Source organism: Acanthochromis polyacanthus, chromosome 18 (assembly GCF_021347895.1).
Source record: "Acanthochromis polyacanthus isolate Apoly-LR-REF ecotype Palm Island chromosome 18, KAUST_Apoly_ChrSc, whole genome shotgun sequence".
NCBI classification, from domain to species: domain Eukaryota; kingdom Metazoa; phylum Chordata; class Actinopteri; family Pomacentridae; genus Acanthochromis; species Acanthochromis polyacanthus.
Window position 1 is genome coordinate 13,983,793 of NC_067130.1, and position 20,429 is coordinate 14,004,221.

The 20,429-nt window shown below is 39.3% G+C and overlaps 2 protein-coding genes across 5 annotated transcripts in view; both read left to right on the top strand.

Annotated features, from left to right (window-relative positions):
* Window positions 1-20,147, top strand: part of LOC110969192 (netrin-G2-like) — a 75,212-nt gene extending 55,065 nt beyond the window's left edge. The window contains exons 6-8 of the mRNA XM_022219240.2: window positions 12,117-12,284; window positions 16,381-16,515; window positions 18,849-20,147. Of these exons, the coding sequence (XP_022074932.1) occupies window positions 12,117-12,284; window positions 16,381-16,515; window positions 18,849-19,072 (527 nt within the window). The 3' untranslated portion in view covers window positions 19,073-20,147. The remainder of the gene's footprint in view (window positions 1-12,116; window positions 12,285-16,380; window positions 16,516-18,848) is intronic.
* LOC127530834 (filaggrin-2-like) lies at window positions 1,622-12,109 on the top strand. Of its 4 annotated transcripts, XR_007937516.1 has the most exons (3): window positions 1,622-5,788; window positions 5,885-5,974; window positions 6,654-12,109. XR_007937516.1 is itself a non-coding variant. In XM_051938509.1 (1 exon), exon 1 carries the CDS (start codon window positions 2,452-2,454, stop codon window positions 4,588-4,590), a length of 2,139 nt encoding a protein of 712 aa, XP_051794469.1. In that variant the 3' UTR covers window positions 4,591-12,109. The 4 variants fall into 4 exon arrangements, 1 of the variants encoding a protein (XP_051794469.1); XR_007937514.1 differs by having other exon boundaries at window positions 1,622-5,974; XR_007937515.1 differs by having other exon boundaries at window positions 5,885-12,109.
* Window positions 20,148-20,429: the final 282 nt, after the last annotated feature.

The window sequence follows — 20,429 nt, forward strand, 5'->3', positions numbered from 1 at the left end:
GCCGCGACGCGAACCAGGAATCTTCTTGCTGCAAGGCAAACGTGCCAACCACTACTCCACTGTGCAGCCCTCAATTCAGTATTTAGAAGTAAATTAACAAAAACAAACCAGCAGTCAGTATGAATGAATGAATATGTGCATTGGAATTGAAAATTAGTTCAATCCAGTCGGTTTTAAGTCGGCCCTGGTTTCCCTACACAGTTCAGTACAGTCCAAACTGAAACTGGAAATAATATTGAATCACTCACATAGCGTCTCTTAGTGCAGTGTGACAACTTAACAGAAATAATATTTACAGTAATTACACCAGGTACTCATGATCGAATGGACCAGGCTGTCCGTTAGTAAAATGTCAGGATTGCCACGTCAGCCTTAGCTCCACTGATGTGGACAACTACTGGGAAACTCCAAGAAAATATCCAGTCCTTGTCCATTCAGACTGCTGACACTGATGGCTAAAGAGACTCCCCTTTGATACCAAACAACTTCAAAAACACAGATTTTGACATTCAATTGGATAGCAAGGTAAGCTGCCGTTCTTTTGGTCCACAGACCCACACAACGGTGTCTCTAAGATGTGCTCTACCATGTTTTCCAGCCAGTTGATTTCAAAATGCGTGGGCTATGAGGAAAATTTGGATCGAATTATTGGATGATTGTGGTTGGACAAATGTGAATGAATGTGTGTGGTGATATAATTTCGACAGTGGTCGCTACAAGTTTTCACTAAAATGAGTAGCAAAATAAAAATCCAATAACGCGCATCCCTGTAGTGGTAGAAATATGCAGAAGATTAACTTTAACCACAAGATAAACTTGACAACTAACAAGATACATTTCTGGCTTTGCTTATGGCAATGACGGCTGTGGTGTGACAGTTTCCCACATGTTTGAAGGTAATGCACATGAGACTCATGGCCACAAAACAACAACTTCATCTGAGCTTGGAGAAAAAAGGCAGGAGGAGCCACATCAAGGTACAGCTTTTGTACGTAGTGGTGGGACAGATCTGTCAGGTTAATACACTGTAGTTGCTGTATACTGTAGTGGTAGAAATATGCAGCAGATAAACTTTCACAATTTGGCAATTTACAACAAATAAAGCTCCCCGGAAAGGAAAGGTATCCATTTCATATGAAGCGGTAGCAAAGTTGTTTTCATTTTTTACACTAATTAATGTGTCAACTCACAGTGAAACATGGTCCTCTAATAATGGAGAACTGGGGAGAGCATACAGACAGATATAAAGATAGGAAAGGTATCCATTTTTCTATATGTGATGGTAGCAATGATTTACATTTTTTAATTATCCCTTATTAATCCCACGAGAGGGTGCGATTTTTTCGCATACCCCCCAATTTGGGGGTCAGAGCGCAGGGTCAGCCACAGTACAGCACCCCTGGAGCAGGAAGGGTTAAGGGACTTCCTCAAGGGCCCAACAGTGGCCACATTGGGGTTTGAACCTCTGACCTTCTGATTAGTAGTCCAGAAACTTAACTGTTGCACCACCACTAACCCAGTTCACTGCACTATAGCTTTCGTGACACAAATATGAAGTAGATAAACTTACATTACAAGTTCACAGCAAAAAAAAAATAGGCCCCCAAAAACTAAAAAAAGCAAAACAACCCCACAATATTTATAATATCTAAATTGTTGTTTGTTGCTTATTTACTTGTTTTTTGTGTTAATGACAACTGTTGTTTGACAGGCCACCACAAGCCTGAGGGACATGTACATGAAATTCATGGTCACAAAACACAATCTGCAATTCATGGACACACATCTGAAACTCACGGACACGCATTTTCTGAAACTCACGGACACGCATCTTCTGAAACTCACGGACACGCATCTTCTGAAGCTAACGGACACACAACATCTGCAACTCACGGACACGCATCGTCTGCAACTCACGGACACGCATCGTCTGAAACTCACGGACACGCATCGTCTGAAACTCACGGACACGCATCGTCTGAAACTCACGGACATGCATCGTCTGAAACTCACAGACACACGTCACCATCTGAAACTCACGGACACACGTCACCATCTGAAACTCACGGACACACGTCACCATCTGAAACTCACGGACACAAGTCACCATCTGAAACTCACGGACACACGTCACCATCTGAAACTCACGGACACAAGTCACCATCTGAAACTCACGGACACAAGTCACCATCTGAAACTCACGGACACACCTCACCATCTGAAACTCACGGACACACGTCACCATCTGAAACTCACGGACACAAGTCACCATCTGAAACTCACGGACACACGTCACCATCTGAAACTCACGGACACACGTCACCATCTGAAACTCACAGACACACGTCACCATCTGAAACTCACGGACACACGTCACCATCTGAAACTCACGGACACACCTCACCATCTGAAACTCACGGACACACGTCACCATCTGAAACTCATGGACACATGTCATCTAATAGTCTTGAACACAAATCTGAAAGTCATGGTCACATATCTAATAGTCATGGACAAAAATCTGAAACTCATGGACACACATCATCTGAAACTCATGGTCATGTATTGGAAAGTCTTGGCCACAAAGCAGCATCTGAAAGCTATGGACACACATCTGAAACTCATGGACACACATCATCTGAAACTCACGGACACATATCTAATAGTCTTGGACACATATCTGAAAGTCATGGTCACATATCATCTAATAGTCTTGGACACATATCTGAAAGTCATGGTCTCATATCTAATAGTCATGGACAAAAATCTGAAACTCATGGACACACATCATCTGAAACTCATGGTCACGTATCGGAAAGTCATGGCCACAAAGCAGCATCTGAAAGCCATGGACACACATCTGAAAATCGTGGACACATGTCATCTAACAATCATGGTCACATATCTGAAAGTCATGGACACACAACTTCATCTAATAGTCATGGTCACATATCTGAAAGTCATGGCCACAACGCAGCCTTTGGAAGTCACGGACACACATCTGAAAGTCTCGGACACAAAACAGCTTCTGAAAGTCATGGACACAAATCTGAAGATCATGGACATAAAACAACTTCTGAAAGTCACGGACACGCATCTGAAAGTCATAGACGCACGTCTGAAAGTCACGGACACACGTCTGAAAGTCACGGACACACGTCTGAAAGTCACGGACACAAAACAGTGTCTGAAAGTCACGGACACACAACTTCATCTAATAGTCATGGTCACATATCTGAAAGTCATGGCCACAACGCAGCCTTTGGAAGTCACGGACACACATCTGAAAGTCTCGGACACAAAACAGCTTCTGAAAGTCAAGGACACAAATCTGAAGATCATGGACATAAAACAACTTCTGAAAGTCACGGACACGCATCTGAAAGTCACGGACACACGTCTGAAAGTCACGGACACACGTCTGAAAGTCACGGACACACGTCTGAAAGTCACGGACACACGTCTGAAAGTCACGGACACACGTCTGAAAGTCACAGACACACGTCTGAAAGTCACGGACACAAAGCAGCATCTTCAACTCACAGCCATGTATCATCTGAAAGTCATGGACACACAACTTCATCTAATAGTCATGGTCACATATCTGAAAGCCATGCCCACAAAACACCATTTGAAAGTCATGGACACAAATTTGAAATTCATGGGCACATATCTGAAGCTCATGGACACACGCCACCATCTGAAACTCATGGACACTCGTCACCATCTGCAACTCATGGACACACGTCACCATCTGCAACTCATGGACACACGTCACCATCTGCAACTCATGGACACACGTCACCATCTGCAACTCATGGACACACGTCACCATCTGCAACTCATGGACACACGTCACCATCTGCAACTCATGGACACACGTCACCATCTGCAACTCATGGACACAAAACACCACTTGGAAGACATGGACACACATCTGATAGTCATGGACACAAATCTGAAAGTCACGGGCACATATCTGAAGCTCATGGCCATGTATCATTTAATAGTCATGGCCACATATCATCTAATAGTCTTGAACACATATCTGAAAGTCATGGCCACATATTGTCTAGGAATCATGGACACATACCTGAAAGCCATGGCCACATATCTGAAAGTCATGGACACAAATCTGAAAGCCATGGACACAAATCTGAAAGCCATGGACACAAATCTGAAAGCCATGGCCACATACCTGAAAGCCATGGCCACATACCTGAAAGCCATGGCCACATATCCAATAGTCATGGACACAAATCTGAAAGCCATGGACACGCACCGAATAGTCATGGACACGCACCGAATAGTCATGGACACGCACCGAATAGTCATGGACACGCACCGAATAGTCATGGATACACACCGAATAGTCATGGACACACACCGAATAGTCATGGACACACAACATCATCTAATAGCCATGGCCATGTATCTGAAAGTCACAGCCACAAAACATCATCTGCACATGGGGAGGAAAGAACTGAAAGGAAAGGTATCTCTTGTATATGTATTGCTGGCAGTGCTTTTAGCAGTTATGCATGCTGTACAGTACCTGTAGTGTCAGATTTTTCCTATAAATTCAACTAGGCAGCTTCTAGCACAAAGTGGAGACAGCAGAAATTTGTCTAAATGTTGACAGTTACTGTGTCAGTTCACCACGGGACACGTAGACGGCCTCATCTGAACATGGGGAGAAGCATGCAGGAAGACGAGGTATAGCTTGTAGATGTTCCTATAAACAGTAGTGATGGAAATGTGTAACAGATAAACTTTCATCACAATCTAACAAAGCTGTACTGTACTAGATACTTATCTAAATGTTTGCTTATAATTTAATGACAATGGTTATTTCAGACCACCACAAATCTCATGGACATGTACAAAAAACTCACAAACCACAAACCAACATTCTCCTCTGAACATGAGGAAGAAAGGCACACAGAAAGAAATGGTATTTGCCTGGAGGTGGCATCATTTTGTTGGTTGATTTACATATTGAAACATCCTGTACAGAAACTTCTTACAAGCTTAACTTGGCAACTCAAAGTATTAAATTGGGCCACTGTAAACAGCAGAGCTGCAACTAAATTTGCATGTCTGTATGTTCTCAGCAACATATAAACCCAGTCAGTAAATTTAGGCTGAAGAGGAAAAGCTTAATTTAGCACCAAAGTTTGAGTCATTATCTGAGACACTGCTTTGTAACTTAACTGTAATGAAAATTGACAGGACGACTTAGCTTTTTACATTTTTCTTTAGATAGCCGCAACAGAGTCTGACACAAAAATGCATAGTTGCTACCTTTATCAACAATACAAAACATGTGAGTTTGACAGTACAGGGTGTAAAGCTGTGAGATACCTTTAGCGCTTGATGCATTTTCAGTAGTCATTTTTCAGTCATTTTCAGTTGGCATTTTCTTTTGTTTGGGCTGAAGTTTGGTTAACATGCAACATGACAAAGATTAAGATTTCGCAAAGGATCATGGTTTGGGTTTTAGCTTGCTTGAGTGAATCCAGCTACAAGAATAGCCCCTTTTAAATGTAAGCATCTCACAACTTTACAGCTTTCCTTGTGAAAGTAGTACATTTTGTGCCTCAGGCCATTGTAGCTTTTACACATTTTAGTGTGAGGCTGGGCTGTTTTCGATGATGTCCCCTATATAATGTTTCTGCATGTGTTGTGTCAGTCGTCCATAACTCTGAAGAACATGTACATGAGACTCAAGGCCACAAAGCCCCAACCTCATCTCATCATCATCCACAAAGAAAATCTGAGAGGACAGGTATCTATTTTTAATGCCGAGGTGGCAACCTTCTCATAAAATGTCCCTTATGTTGCATATTTGCTTGTTATGTCATTGATGATTGTGGTATTTCAGTCTTCCACAATTCTGAGGGACACATACATGAGAGTCATGGCCACAGAGCCTCCTCTGAGCACGGTGAAGGGGAGGAACATCAAGAAAGAGGTACAAAAAAAACCAAAGATAGTATTCCATTTATATTTAGTAGTTTCTGTGTCCTTGTAGATTTGAAAAGTGTATCATTTGTGATGCAGTAAATCTGGAGGTGGTAAATTTTCACTGCGAGTTAGGCTTGGCAACTTACAGTGAAAAATGGAAACAAGAAAATGCATCTATATTTATCTCTTCAACTACATGATAACTTGACAGTCAACATGAGCCACAAGGCTAAACATTAATCAGGTGGCATCATATTTTTATCCAAGACAATGAGTGATGCTGAAAGGCAAGAAAGAAAGAATAGAGCATAAAGGAGGCAACCTGGGTAGACTAAAGAAAGATAGGTTTGACACTGAAGTTGAAATTAACTGTGTTGTTTCTGTTCTGAATTATATGAACATTGTGTTGAATTTTAACTACCCTCACATCTAGTCTGATCTGCAGATTATAGATTGTATGTGAACTTGTGATTCATGTTTCTTGCCTGACAAAAAAAAGAAAAAGAAAAGAAAAGCTCTTACATTGGAATACATGAATGGGATCTATATCAGCAAAGAGTTCTCACAAACCTTTGGATATTGTTGACTTGTCTGTAGTCTTTGTGGTATTTAGTTTGATAAAACTGCCTGAGATAATCTGTGCTGCATCAATACAGATTGATTTTTGAGTTGTTGCTCATTTGTAGTGCACCATGTCATCGAACAACCTGAGTGGGAAAGAGGGGGTCATGGGACCACAAAATACAGTTACGGGAGAGAGGATGAAGATGGAGAGGAGCATGAAAAGGCAAAAAGGAAAGGTAGAATTTTAGCATGTAATATAATTACATAGTGATTCATAACTGGTTGCACAAATTTATCATGATGAGGTTAATAGGTGACATAGCACTGCATTTTATCTGAACCATCCTGCTCTGCAGAGTCGCTTCATTATATCTGATTTGAACCACCTGAGCACCTAGTTGACTCATTTTCATAGTCGAATCCTCTGATTGACATTTGTTTGGCCTCCCTGTATGATTAGTCTATATGCCTTCCTCAAAAAATTGAACTTAGCAAAGACTTCACAAAAGGGAGAGTGGCCAAACCTGGTGAAGTTTAACAATAAGACATACAGGATCTAAAAACAGTTTCAACACTGAAAATAAATAATCATTTGGACATGGAACACCATTGTAAAATTATAATCCTCTTGTCCAAAATGAAGAGCACATGCAAATCACATTTTTCAAGTCAAGTCAACTCTTCACTTGCACAAAAGTGACTCCCTTTATAAAAAAGTGTGAACTCTGTTCAAGTCATGAAAATTTCAGCCTCTGAAGACAAACGATAATTGACTGATGCAAAATTGTGAAATTAGAAGAACAGACTAACATTCTAAATCAAAGCTGCTCATACTCACTACCACCTACAATTATTCAGTGCAGTCAGGAAGAAATGACTCCCCAGTGTCACACAATATGCCACAATGTGAAAATGTCTACTTTTAATCTGAATTACTGCCCTTATTTTCTCATAAAACATTCCAAAATGTGCATTAACTTTTCAAACCATCATGCTCAAGAAATATTAATTATAAGTTGTATAAATAAAATCATTTCAATCAATCAATCACAATGCTCAACTCTGATGACTGATCTAATTTTCATTTTTCTCAGCATTAGCAAGAGCTCTCATCCCTGTGTGGAAACAGTTGTTAAAAATACGATTATTGGCTCTTCTTGAACTTCAGATCATACCACAAAACCCTCCAACAAGAACATTGTGGGACATCATCATTTGTGGCGTGATTGATTTGCTAGCTGCCGTTTCAAAAAAATCTTTGTAGACCGTTTTAAAATGATTTAATTAGCACATCTTAAGAGATTGGGATACACTTTAATTTTGAACCCCAAAACCCATCAGCAGGTCTAAAAGACATGTTAGCTTTGAAACTCCATCAAAATATTATATATCAAATCCAGGAGCCATAAAAACAGAAATAATAGTTAAAGTTTAAATGTTCCGATTGTCCTGGAACTAATCATGTGTGATGGACCGTTCTGTAAGAAAAAATAGACAAATTTAAGTTTAAAATCATGAAGAAGCCATTAGTGAATCAGCTATGAACAACATTTAAATGGCAAAATTCATAAAATTTTTGGTTGAACTGGGCTGAACTACAGGCTTCTTTGACATAACTGTAATAACGAGGACATTTATGATTTTTCTTCCTCTGGCCCTGATTGTGCTGTTTCCATAGAGGTGCAGGACTATAGTAAAAAATGAGCCCACAGAGAGTACAAATGTGACAGGAGCAAATGAATGAAAAAAAAAACAAAAAAAAACCACCTAAAAATATCTCCGGGTTCAGAGCATTAGCACAAGCTCACCAAGCTACCAGTCGAGTCAGTTAGAAACAGCTCAATCTTTAACAATCAAATCAGATGCGACTTAAACTCTGGACTCAGTGCAGCACATCAGCTGTTCTTTCTTTAAACAGACTTAACATCTTATGGGTGATTTTTCACTTTTGTTCAACCAGTTAAGAAACACTACAGTAGGTGAAGGCCTTTCAGCTTTATAGGTCAAAGCAACCCCGTTTTCAAGGTAGAATCTAGTGGGAATCCTGTCTACCTCATCCCTAAGACCTCTCTGTAGTAGTGACACTGACCTCTAGGCTGTACTGGCTCCAGCTGTGTGCTGTAGATGACTGTAGCACAGAAAATGATGCGGAGATGAATCCTAAACAAAGATCCCTTCATCCCTCAAGGGCTTCTGAAACTCTTGAGCTCAGGAGAGCCTCAGGCCAAACAGTTGTTTGGGATCATATACGATGATTTCAAAGGTAAGACACCAACACAAGGAGCACATGGTCTGAAGATCCACATAGGAGACTCGAGCTTGATGAAATGCTTTAGATCAGATCAGTGGATTTTAAAGTCTGTCATTTCTCTAAACGTATGGCATTGATCAAGTAGAAAACCTGTGGAAAAATTCCTTTGATTGCATGTTTTATGTTTTTCATTTTGCTCATTCTTTCCCTATGCATTTCCCTCATCGTTGTGTTTGCTTTATGTGCATGAACAAGGTAAGTATCTGCATTTTAAATTCATATTAAATCATCATTTACCTCCACTGACATTTCTGTTTACTGATTTTTCAAAAACATTTGCAAAATATGCCACTTTCCCTCCAACCTCTCACACACTTTGATCCAGGCTGTTCTGTCTGTCTCTCAATATAACTGTCTTTTACTGCCAACAGTTCACAATTGATAAATACCAATAAAGCAGCATCTTGACTCATAACATTAATTTGTGGAACAATGTCCCATTGCCGCTCTAGTCTGTGGAGTAATTGGCCATTTATATTTAATTAGGCAGTTCTTCCCCCCACTGCTAGCATGCTTCCCTCAATGCTGAGAGAGGCACTTTATGGTGCTCCTCTTGCTGGCTTCCTTTAAACCAGCTCATTAATATTTCAGCTGGCATCATCAACCAAACAATAATAAAATAATAATGTGACGGCTGATTAAACAGCTAAACTCCAACTTTTTAATGTGCATTTAAATGTGTATTTGCATAAACATGCCTGGTAAACGCCTCTTTAGAGGACAGTGATGCCTTGCAGCACACTATTGCAGCCAACTTCTAACGCTTAATAAAACCTTAATTAGGTACCAGCCTCTGCCAAGATAATCGTGGAGAGACTGGAGAGAAGAACCCCTCCACTTCTCTCTGCACAATGCACAGCGTACAGTAGGTGATATCAGGATTTATTTCTGTGTGGAAAAATTATACAGAGGGCTTCTCCGCATCATAATTTTTTTAGTTTTGGTTTTAGGGTGTGAAATTTGGAACAAGTCTTAATTTATCAAGCGCACAAGTGTGTAGAGTAAAACCTGCAATCAAATCCTCTCAGATAATTCATGAATTACAAAGAGAAAGTTTAATTAAGAGCTCTGATTTTGCAGCACTTTATAAAAGAACATTTAAAACAGTGGAACTGGAAAAAACAGCAGTGAAAAGAGAAGAGTGTAAGGCTGTGCACAAAATACTGTTATGATGCCTTTTATTTTAATTGATTGAGATTGATAATACAAATTTAATGCTAACACTAAAGAAGGAAATGCATTCAACACTTTAGTTTGAAAGATTCACGCAGTTTGTTTAGGCATGAAACCCTTTATGTAAATATAACTTGTTGACAAGGCAGCTCCAAAAGCTACCTTCAGTGGTGTTACTGCCACAAAGACAGGATTGCTCTCTTAAGACTAACAACTACCAGCAACACAGCAAAAATAATCAACACCTATAAAATGAGAATAGAGAAGTTTCTGGATAATTTTGTGGCTGCCAGCAATAGCTAACATCCTGTCAAAAACATGAAACAACTAAGAATCTCAGTTTGAAACAGAAACCCCAACTGTCGTGCCATGATAAAGGGAGAGTAAAACACCCACTTTCATAGTATTGGTAAGTTGTCAGGTTTTGTTACCGATCCAATAGAAATAATGCCAAGTGAATATCAATTTTGAACCGCCTCAACTCCCAGAGTCTCAAGTCTCTCCTCGTAAAAGTCTGTCCGAAGTTCACTCTTGTTTTATCTTCTTTTCTGTCATTCTCCCTCTTCGATTTTTTCCTTCTTCTGGGTAGAGTTTCTACAGTTACTCCACTTGTTCTCTGTACTATAAATCTAGTCTTCCTTTTCACAGGACCTTTCCTACCCAGTAGCAGCCAAACCTTTACCAATTCTGCAAAAGTTAGCTCTAACACATGAAATGCCAATACATGCTATCCTCATCTGCATGTGCAGTAAATGTCCGTATCAACACAAAACTGTGATGATCCACACGACTTCTTTGTGTAAATAAAAAATTGTGACCCAACACACTGTCAACGCTGCAAAAGCCCACATCCAGGGATTCTCCATCATCCACATCTTTATAATTCATCAAGCGTGTTGTAATTGAGGTAGTGCTGCCAGACTTGGGACGTGCTTTGATTTGGACATGTTTTCCCATCGACAGAGCCCAAACACAGTGGGAAGTTCTAAATTCTCCAGCAGTCCTGTGCCATTTCTGCCCACTGGGCTCAGCACACCTCAGAAAAAGCCTCATGGTTCCGTCACTAGCTGTTACATCTTGTATAAAGAGCAAAGTCACAGCCAGCCTTAACGGAAGCCTTGTGTGTTTTTCCATATTTGAAAAGGGGGCAATGCGATCATCTCTGACACACACCTATTGTGGTATCAAGAGAACCACGTATCTGTATCCACCATTTGCTTTCAAACTCTGCATCTCTAATGGAAAAAAAAACAAAAAAAAAAACATGGATTGGCTTTAATGGCCAGATGTTCCAAACCAGCAAGAACAGCTGGACCAATGTCATGTAATAAAACAAGAGCAGTTTGGATCCTATAGCTGTGTAATCAAATTGCTATAGCCTGGTAGGGTGATTGTAGAGCTTCTGCCTGACTAAAATGTACAAGTGAAGCATTTATTGCAAATTACTAACCACTTTCTTATCATCATTGGAATTTTTTTTAAGGTAGGTAACAAGATCCCCCAGTTCTAGAAGAGACGCTGCTTTCTATCAGGTTAACCAGGGTCAGACCGATTTCATAGTGTCAGGTATCGTCTGGAAACACCCACTGTATCGCTCACCTCAAACTCCCTCGATTACGATTCTGTAGCTTATAATGTACTCAGCTGGTAATACAATTAAATTCCCAGACAATTAACATGGTTGTACTCATGCACCTGCACACATACACACAAGAAAATAAGTATACACATACACACACACACAGCCACAAAGGATAGTGGAATTCCCATCAGTAATCAGTGCAGCACAGTGAAGCAGACTCAGCAAACCTGTGAGTGTAGTAATGGAGAGGGAGTGGTCTGTCTTTATTGAACCAATATAGACTGAGAAAGGCAAGTCATAAAATACACACAGGGTCATTCATTTGTTAACCGACACCTCAAACTTTCAGACATATCTGTTGTTGCAGGCCATTTATCGTTTCCTGCTGTCATCCAATAACCCCTAGAGAAAGCAACATTCTCATCTTCCATTTGCTGTTCATTTTGCGTTCAATATAGAATTGCAATTGTCCTCAAATAAGAATTAAATTTTAAATCTGTTTAATGTCTTTCCGCTTAGACTGTGAGTGCTACGGCCACTCCAACCGCTGCAGCTACATCGACTACCTGAACATCGTCACATGCGTCAGCTGCAAGCACAACACCAGGGGCCAGAACTGCCAACACTGCAGACTCGGATACTTCCGCAACGCCTCTGCCGAACTGGATGATGAGAGCGTCTGCATCGGTCAGTCTGCTGGGAGGCAGTGAGAGTGTGTGGAGGGGGATGGTGTGTGTGTGTGTGATTGACAGAGAAATGGACAATGAGATGCTGTAGTTGCTTCATAATTCAAACAACTACTTAGATTTTGCATTTTTAAACAGAAAATGACCACATCTAGGTAGTGTACTGGTAAAATTTTGATACAAACAAAGAATCAGTTATTTTCCCTCCAACTATATTTCTGCTTTGTTGACACTTTTATAAAAGCACATTTTTGTTGTGTTGGCTCTGTATTGTAGCACACAGAATTTGAAAAGAGACAATGACTATGAGATTAAAGCGCTGTCAGATTCAAGATTGAGTGCGTTTACATCCATATCAGAGGAACAGGGAGGAAACGGTAGCCCTTTTTTAAAACATGATCTCTAAACCATTGGGAACAGAAAGTAATTGGGTAACACAAACAAACTTAAAGCTACTCTAATTGGTATTGATATTCCATATAATAATATATATTACCAAACCTCTTGACTCTCTAAGCTCCAAGCAGTTCTGGGTGTTTTTGCTTCCGTCATTACAATATAGAGTTCTGTATATCTAAAGAAACCGCTCAATCATGGCTAGAAGTCACTAAAAAATGACTTCTAATTTTTATCAATAAGAAAAAAAAACTACATTTAAAAACCTGGGCCTTTTAACAAATGCACTCAGTTGTGCTAATGGTAGAAAAAGTTGATACTCTCCATACTATACATATTTTACATCACACCTTTTTAATTCATTCCTATGCTTGTCTAATGTCTGCTCTGTGTAAGCACAACCTGTAATTGAGTCCAGCTCAGCCAAAAAGTCCATGACTTTTTGTGACGTGACAGTTTGCACGTGTTACTGAAGGCTTCTTGGTGCAGAAATAATTTTTTTCCTAAATCTCACCGATTTATTTATTGGGGCATATAGAATAAAGTGATTTTGATCAAATATGAACATTTTAAGCTTAGATTTTATTAAATTTTCCAATGCAATGGCATAAGATGAGTAGTTCAAGGAACAGCTGAATCGAACTTTTTTCTGTACCAGACTGTAGGTTTTGAGGTTTAGAGTGCTCAGATGACTGACGTAGCCAGTCAACAACTGTTAATTGTATGAATATTAAAACTTGACGAGTTTTTACAGCTATTCCTCTGCTGTACTGAAACGAGGTGAAACAGTATGAATTAAAGAAGTCCTACACTGTTCACTCAATACTGATGCAAACACCCTCAGGCACCCTTAAAGCTTAAAGCCAACTCTTTAAACATATTCTAACCAATGTGCTAGAGAGCAGAGCCAAAACAATGAGAAACATACAAGTCACTGTGATAAAGAAATAGTTCATCTTTATGTACAGTGATAAACTCTGGTTGTTTGCTTTCACAGTATTTACCCTTACAGTCAGTCTTATTAAGGGCATGTCCTGATAAGAGGTCACTGTGTTTGCAGTGCTGTAGAGATAAAATCTGGTGTTGATTTGGATCCATCTGTAGGTGGACTGCAGGGGGTTGGAGGGTATACGCGCTACGGTTGGGGCACACACAGGGCCAGGCCTTGGAGTCAGCACAAATAAGGCCCCATTAGCTCATCTGCCAGCACACCAAGCATGGCAACAGAAATAAGTTCACACCAGCATCTCTACAGCAAGAAACCAAACACCCTCAAACACAAATGCATTTGTGCACAAATTTTGCGCAGCCTCACATTCTCCACACACATTGTCTCTCAGCGGCTCACACAGAATCCCAATATTAATGCAATGACCCACAAACACAGGACTACCAACCGCATTGCTGTGGTTGTTTTAATCTGGCTTGGAGTTTTGCTTTTATGAATATTTTATAATTAAAATTAGTTAAGCAGATCTTGGGCAAAACACAAGCCATGAGAGAAACTTTAACTCATCATCAGCTGACTGACAAATGCAGTGCAAATATGCAGCTCTGCAGTTTTTTTAACCATCTGTAAATTTCTGTCAACTGATTTGAATATCAGTTTCAAGTTGCAGTTTAATTAATCACATACAGAAAGGTAATTACAATGGCAGTAAATTGTTTTCCCGCTGTGCCACCCGTTTATGCAAATTATAAGCATAATGCAGAAAGTTTAAGTTTACTGTACATACATACAGTAATGCAGAGCTGAATGAAAGTATCATAAATAAGACGTGCAATACAAAACTGATGCAGGTGTGATACAGACATGTAAAATGAAAAAAATGATATTAAGAGATCTATACCCCTCTGTTCTGTCTGTCCAACTGTAAAATAGAATATGATTGTCTATCAAGTGTTTGGAGTGTTTAGAGTCTAAATATTTGTATTATGTATAAGAATTACAGGCAGACATGAAGCAGCTTATTTCAAAAAATAATCTAATTTTAATGTTACCCTGTGATGAAGAGGTGAACACAGAGGATTAATCTGTCAGAGACTGATTTGACGGTCTTAGCAGGGATCCAGAGTGCAACCACGAATCTGTCAAGAGCGACTGAACATTTTGCATTGTTACAGCCTTGCACATGACATTTAGCAGGTCTGTGTTTAAGGACAATGTGCTAAGGTAGGTAAATAAGACAGTTTAGGTAATTCTTACATTATAATGCCTTCTTTCACTCCTTTCAATTTTCTAGCCACAGACCTGTCTAAGTTGCTGCTTTAATTGAGTGGAGACTTAAGACATCTGTGTACAGCTACCTATCCAGTTTATTCTTATGCATCTGAGGAGTTAAATTAGAGCGTCTATGAAAAGCGTGCATTTTGAGGACATCTGTAAACTGTAACTTTAAAAAAAAAAAAAACCTTAAAACTACATGAGCCTCTGCATTCATATTAGTCAGCACCAACCAACACAAGTAAATTTCCAAATTGTGTAAAACACTTAGTTCTGATTAACTGTTTTACATTACATTTATCACTGCAGCCAAAGCAAGGCTGGGACAGTGCTTTTGCTGTCGGTGCATCGATGCTCCAAATTGAAATGCTAAAGGAGAAAGAAACTTGTCCTGTATGATGTCAGGTATTTGACGGCAAAGCAGCCCTCGTCCTCACAGCATTTCAGCAGCAGCAGCTTCTTAAAATAAAAAGAAGAAACCAGATCATATTAATGAAAAAAAACTGTTTAAATGTACAACATACTTATCTGCACCTTTATTCCGGTTTCTCCAGGATTAACCAGCACAACCAATGTAAGAAGTACAACAAAAATCTGTCTGATTATGATGACCAGTAGGTAGAGATGGAGAGCCAAAGGTTTTCTGGGAGCAACGTCTGTAGTGTTTGATAGTTCACTTGAATCTAAATCTCAACATGTTGAACTTAAGTTTAATTAAGCTGCATAGCAAGAGTTTACAAAAGACTTGTCAACTCAGTCAACAACTAAATATTCCTAACCCTTTTTCTAGCTTCTTTTGAATTCAGATATTGTGTGATTGAAAGAACTCGACTTGGTGGAATTATTTTCCCAAATATCATTTTGACATAAAAGACATCTGTCAATGTATTTTTAAAGGTACGATGGAAGAGAAGTCATTCTCTTCAAGACTGTATGTGAGGTGTTGTTCTTAGGAAACCCATGGCAATGAATTTGTTGAAACAATGTTAACATAACCTCCAGCTGACCTTCAAACAGTTTGTGTAGTAGCACTCTAGTGAAAAATTTAGACCTGCAGGATCAACAATGAAAAGTGAAATGTCTTTTAAATCACTGTAGTTTTAAGTCCAGACAACATCCTATTTCTCACATTATCTGGAAGTACTGCATAAAAAGCTCTAAGCAGGCCTTTTGCATCAGAAATTTCATCAGGGTGGTGCATGGTGGGGAAAGCATGAAAATATTTCTGGCTAAAAAGAGCCGAAATTTCAGGTCTGAATCTCTGCACCATCTTGGGACATCTCTGTACTTTGGAGAAGCTCCACCCCACAGGCAAAGGATTGTAGCTCTGAAGCTGCTGAATATCAAACAACTGTGTGGTCTGAATACAAATGTGAACATTTTGGCTGAACTCAATTCAACATTCTCAAAATTTACAGGAGGCAGGGATTTCTAAATGTCTCCTCCTCTTTTTTTCCTCCATCTTTCCCTTCTTTAGAGTGCAACTGCAACCAGATGGGCTCTGTTCATGACCGGTGTAATGGCACAGGCTTTTGTCAGTGCAAAGACGGTGCCACAGGGGCCAAATGTGATGACTGTCTGCCAGGATACTACTGGAAACAAGGCTGTTACTGTAAGTATAGGGACACAGATTTGTTGTTGGTGTAGGTCTAAAGATTTGAGGGTTAACAAAATGTTGCAGGCTTTCACAGCCATAGACATATATAAAGAGTAGACGCCGCATCAACCACTACTGCCTATTGGGGCTGACAAGCGGTGGGGCCGCCATCTTGGTCCGGTCACCCGCTCCACTCAGTGCTGTTTGACAGTGCATTTAATCCATCTTAACTCTGAATATTAAACTGATTTTCACGCGTTTTTTTATTTTTATTTTTTTGCTGCAAACGTCATACATGTAGCTATGATACAGGACAAATGGTTCAGTGTATTTTAATATTCATAGCGGGAATAATAGATAATAATAATAATAATAGGTAATAGAATATTCTGATATTAAGCTCGACTATAGACAGGTATTTTGCAAACACTGTAAACACACACACCCACTAATATGTTAGAGAAGCAGATAATGGCAGTAAAGTCAATTATTTTAATAATTTGAAGAGACAATATATGATTACGCTATATATACACATATATAAACAAAATACTAACTAATGAACACATATTTCTACATAAAACAATAGATAAAAGTTATATATCAGAGAAAATGAATATATATAAATCATAGATGGAGTATCAAGATCATTCACATATATATAAAAGTTATATATCAGAGAAAATCATACTACATATATAAATCATGTATGGAGTATCAATATAATCAATATATCAGAAAATTATTATATAAATCATATATAGACTATCAATATAATTCATACATATATATTAAAAAAGATATATCAGAAAATAATATATATATATATATATATATATATATATATATATATATATATTGCTTTATATAGAAATATGTTCATTAGTCAGTATTTTGTTTATATATGTATATATAGCGTAATCATATATTGTCTCTTCAAATTATTAAAATAATTGACTTTACTGCCATTATCTGTTTCTCTAACATATATTAGTGTGTGTGTGTGTGTTTACAGTGTTTGCGAAATACCTGTCTACAGTCGAGCTTAATATCAGAATATTCTATTACTGTTAATCCCACTATGAATATTAAAATACGCCGAACCATTTGTCCTGTATCATAGCTACATATATGACGTTTGTAGCAAAAAATAAAAAACGCATGAAAATCAGTTTAATATTCAGAGTTAAGATGGATTAAATGCGCTGTCAAACAGCGCTGAGTGGAGCGGGTGACCGGACCAAGATGGCGGCCGTATTTCTTGCTGCGCAGCACCCCGAGCGGCGTCTACTCTTTATTATGTCTGTGTTCACAGCACCCTGTGAGTGCACTGTCCACTTAGCTTGTGGAGCTTCTGATGTTCTCTTTACTCACAGGGGAATAGATCATGTAGCTCATTAGCAGCATCAGCTGCTCCTTCAATTGATGGCCCTGTCACACCTTAACCCCATTACAGGGAATCGCCTTCCTCTACCATCTAGTCAGGGGCCTTCAGTCTCAGATAGGCCCTCCCAACCTACACACATACATAAAAAAAAAGCAAGCAGGCATTTTGACTGTAATTTTTTTTATGATATGGGACATACTGTAATAAATTGCAGTACAGTTTGTTTTAGTTTTGACATCTTATTCTAAATACTCCAATGCAACACAGCCAATTATCTTTGGTGTAATAAAATGTTAGCACATGTAATTATTCCTTGTCATGGAAACCTGATTCTCTGTTATCTCACAGAACATTTTTAGGTCAAGTATCTTGTGCTGCGCAACTGCCTCTGTGCTCTTCCTAATGCCTTTTATAGCATTTTAATTATGCTTCTCGCTCTTACAATCATTACTTAACAAATATCACACATGCAGTGTATATTCTGCTGGGTTTGATACAATGATTTTGACTTGACCCCGAGAAACTGCAGGCTCAAGAAGACAGACAGAAAAAATGGCTGCAAAAACAAAAAAAGGCAGGTGTTACCTGTTGTAGTCCCTGAGGCAAAGACTGGAGAATTTATCTTGCCTCTTTCCTTCCTTCTGCTTTCTTTTCTACTTTGTTCTTTCTGTCCTGAATTCTTCTCCTTTGCCTGTATCTGTTTCCTATCATGTTTTTTCTAACATTGCCCCTCCTTATCTTCTTCCCCATCTTCCTCTTTGCTATACATCTTTCCTTCGTCTTTGTGCTCTTTACTCCCCCACTATCCTTTAACCACCTGTCATTCTGTCACTTTGCTGCACCATCTTTATTCCCAACTCCTCTCTCGTTCTCCTTACCTCTGCAATTCCTTCACCCTCCATTCTTTCCATTCTTTTTCCCTCGGCTGCTCTTTCCGTCTTGCCTTTGTCTCTACGCACAGCGAACGTTTGCGACGAGGAGATGCTCCTTTGCCAGAACGGAGGAACGTGCTACCAGAACCAGAAGTGCATCTGTCCTCCAGAGTTCAAGGGAGTACTGTGCCAACACTCACGCTGCGAGGCGGGCAAGGACTGCAACAGCGCTTCTTTGCCGCAACTTTCCACGGCCACCCTGCTGCTCTGCACTCTGCTAACCTACCTACAGGCCACGTTAACACCCCACTGAGCTACGATAAACCCCTCAGACCAAGGAGTGCGTGTACATGTATGTCTACGTGAGGCAAAGGGTGACCCAGAGCGGGGAGGGCCGTCGCAGTCATGGACCTGGCAAATGCACACTGCAGCACTATTAAAAGCGCACACACCCACAGAACACTACCTAACCCCATTCCCCTTTCAAACACATATACACACACCTCACAGGACTGTTGTGATTGTGAGTGTGTGCTCAGGTGCAAGAAGGACAAACAGAGAAAAAAAGGGGAGCAGCCTCAGAGAAAAGAGATGCAGTCAAAAGGGGGAAAAAATAATCATACCAACCACTGTTCCCTTTATTCCTGAGCTGGAGCAATGTGCATCAAACCAAAAAAGCATAAACACTTAAATCACCACTGTTTCACTTCAAAGGGAATGGCTGTTTTAACCACAAGGACTTTTTCTTTTCTCTTATTTTTTTCTTGGTTGAGTTGAGGATCTCACCTCCATTAGACTGATGTCCAACATGTTTGTGGTCGGACTCCACGCGAGGACAAGACATGTGGACATGACGGATGGGTCGGGAGGAGAGATGCTCATTTGATCCTGCTGCTGAGGCCTACATAGTATATTAACCAGGTTTCATTTCTTCTCAAAAGATGAGACTTGATTTTACATTTATTCTATTTCTGCTGCATTTTTTTAAAATTATATCTTCAGTCATTGTATCTAATGTGCCCACTAGCAGTCGCTGAGATTATACATATTATATAATATCCAGGGGGTTATGAATTATTAAAAAAAATAGTCACTATTATGGTTGTTATAGGAATGAGTGATTGTTGCCACACTTAGCGAGATTTAATCTTCACACAGTATTCAGGAAGCAGAATTTAACAGAATCTAACTAATCAAAAGTCTAAAAAGAGAGAAAAGATATGAACCACGTATCGATATTATGACATTATTTGAATATTTTTTGTAGAAATTATTTTTGTTTGAAGTTACAATAAATTATAAAAAATGACATTTACAACTATTCCAAATGAGCATTTTATTACACTGAGTGTAAACCCTGCAGTAAATATGACTGTTATTTGCCTTCATGCTTGTACTTTTTTCATTTAATCAAGTGTCCACAACTACATGCTCTCGTTATTTTCAGAAGGGGGAAACAACCTTTGTCAAGAGTCGTCATCGCTCCAAGTCATTAATTTGATCCATTTCATTCATTACGGACATGCTTGTTATTGCAAACTGATAATTCCATTTTAAAATCTAACAGACTGTCTGACAATCACAAAGAACTGCTTTCCTGTCAAGAGAATATAAATTATTTTATTCTGATTAAAGTTGCAACGAGCTTTTATATCTGGAAATGTCACTTG

What these genes read in the sequence shown, in the direction of transcription:
- LOC127530834 (XM_051938509.1), top strand. Translation starts at nt 2,452, where the DNA reads ATGTCATCTAATAGTCTTGAACACAAATCTGAAAGTCATGGTCACATA.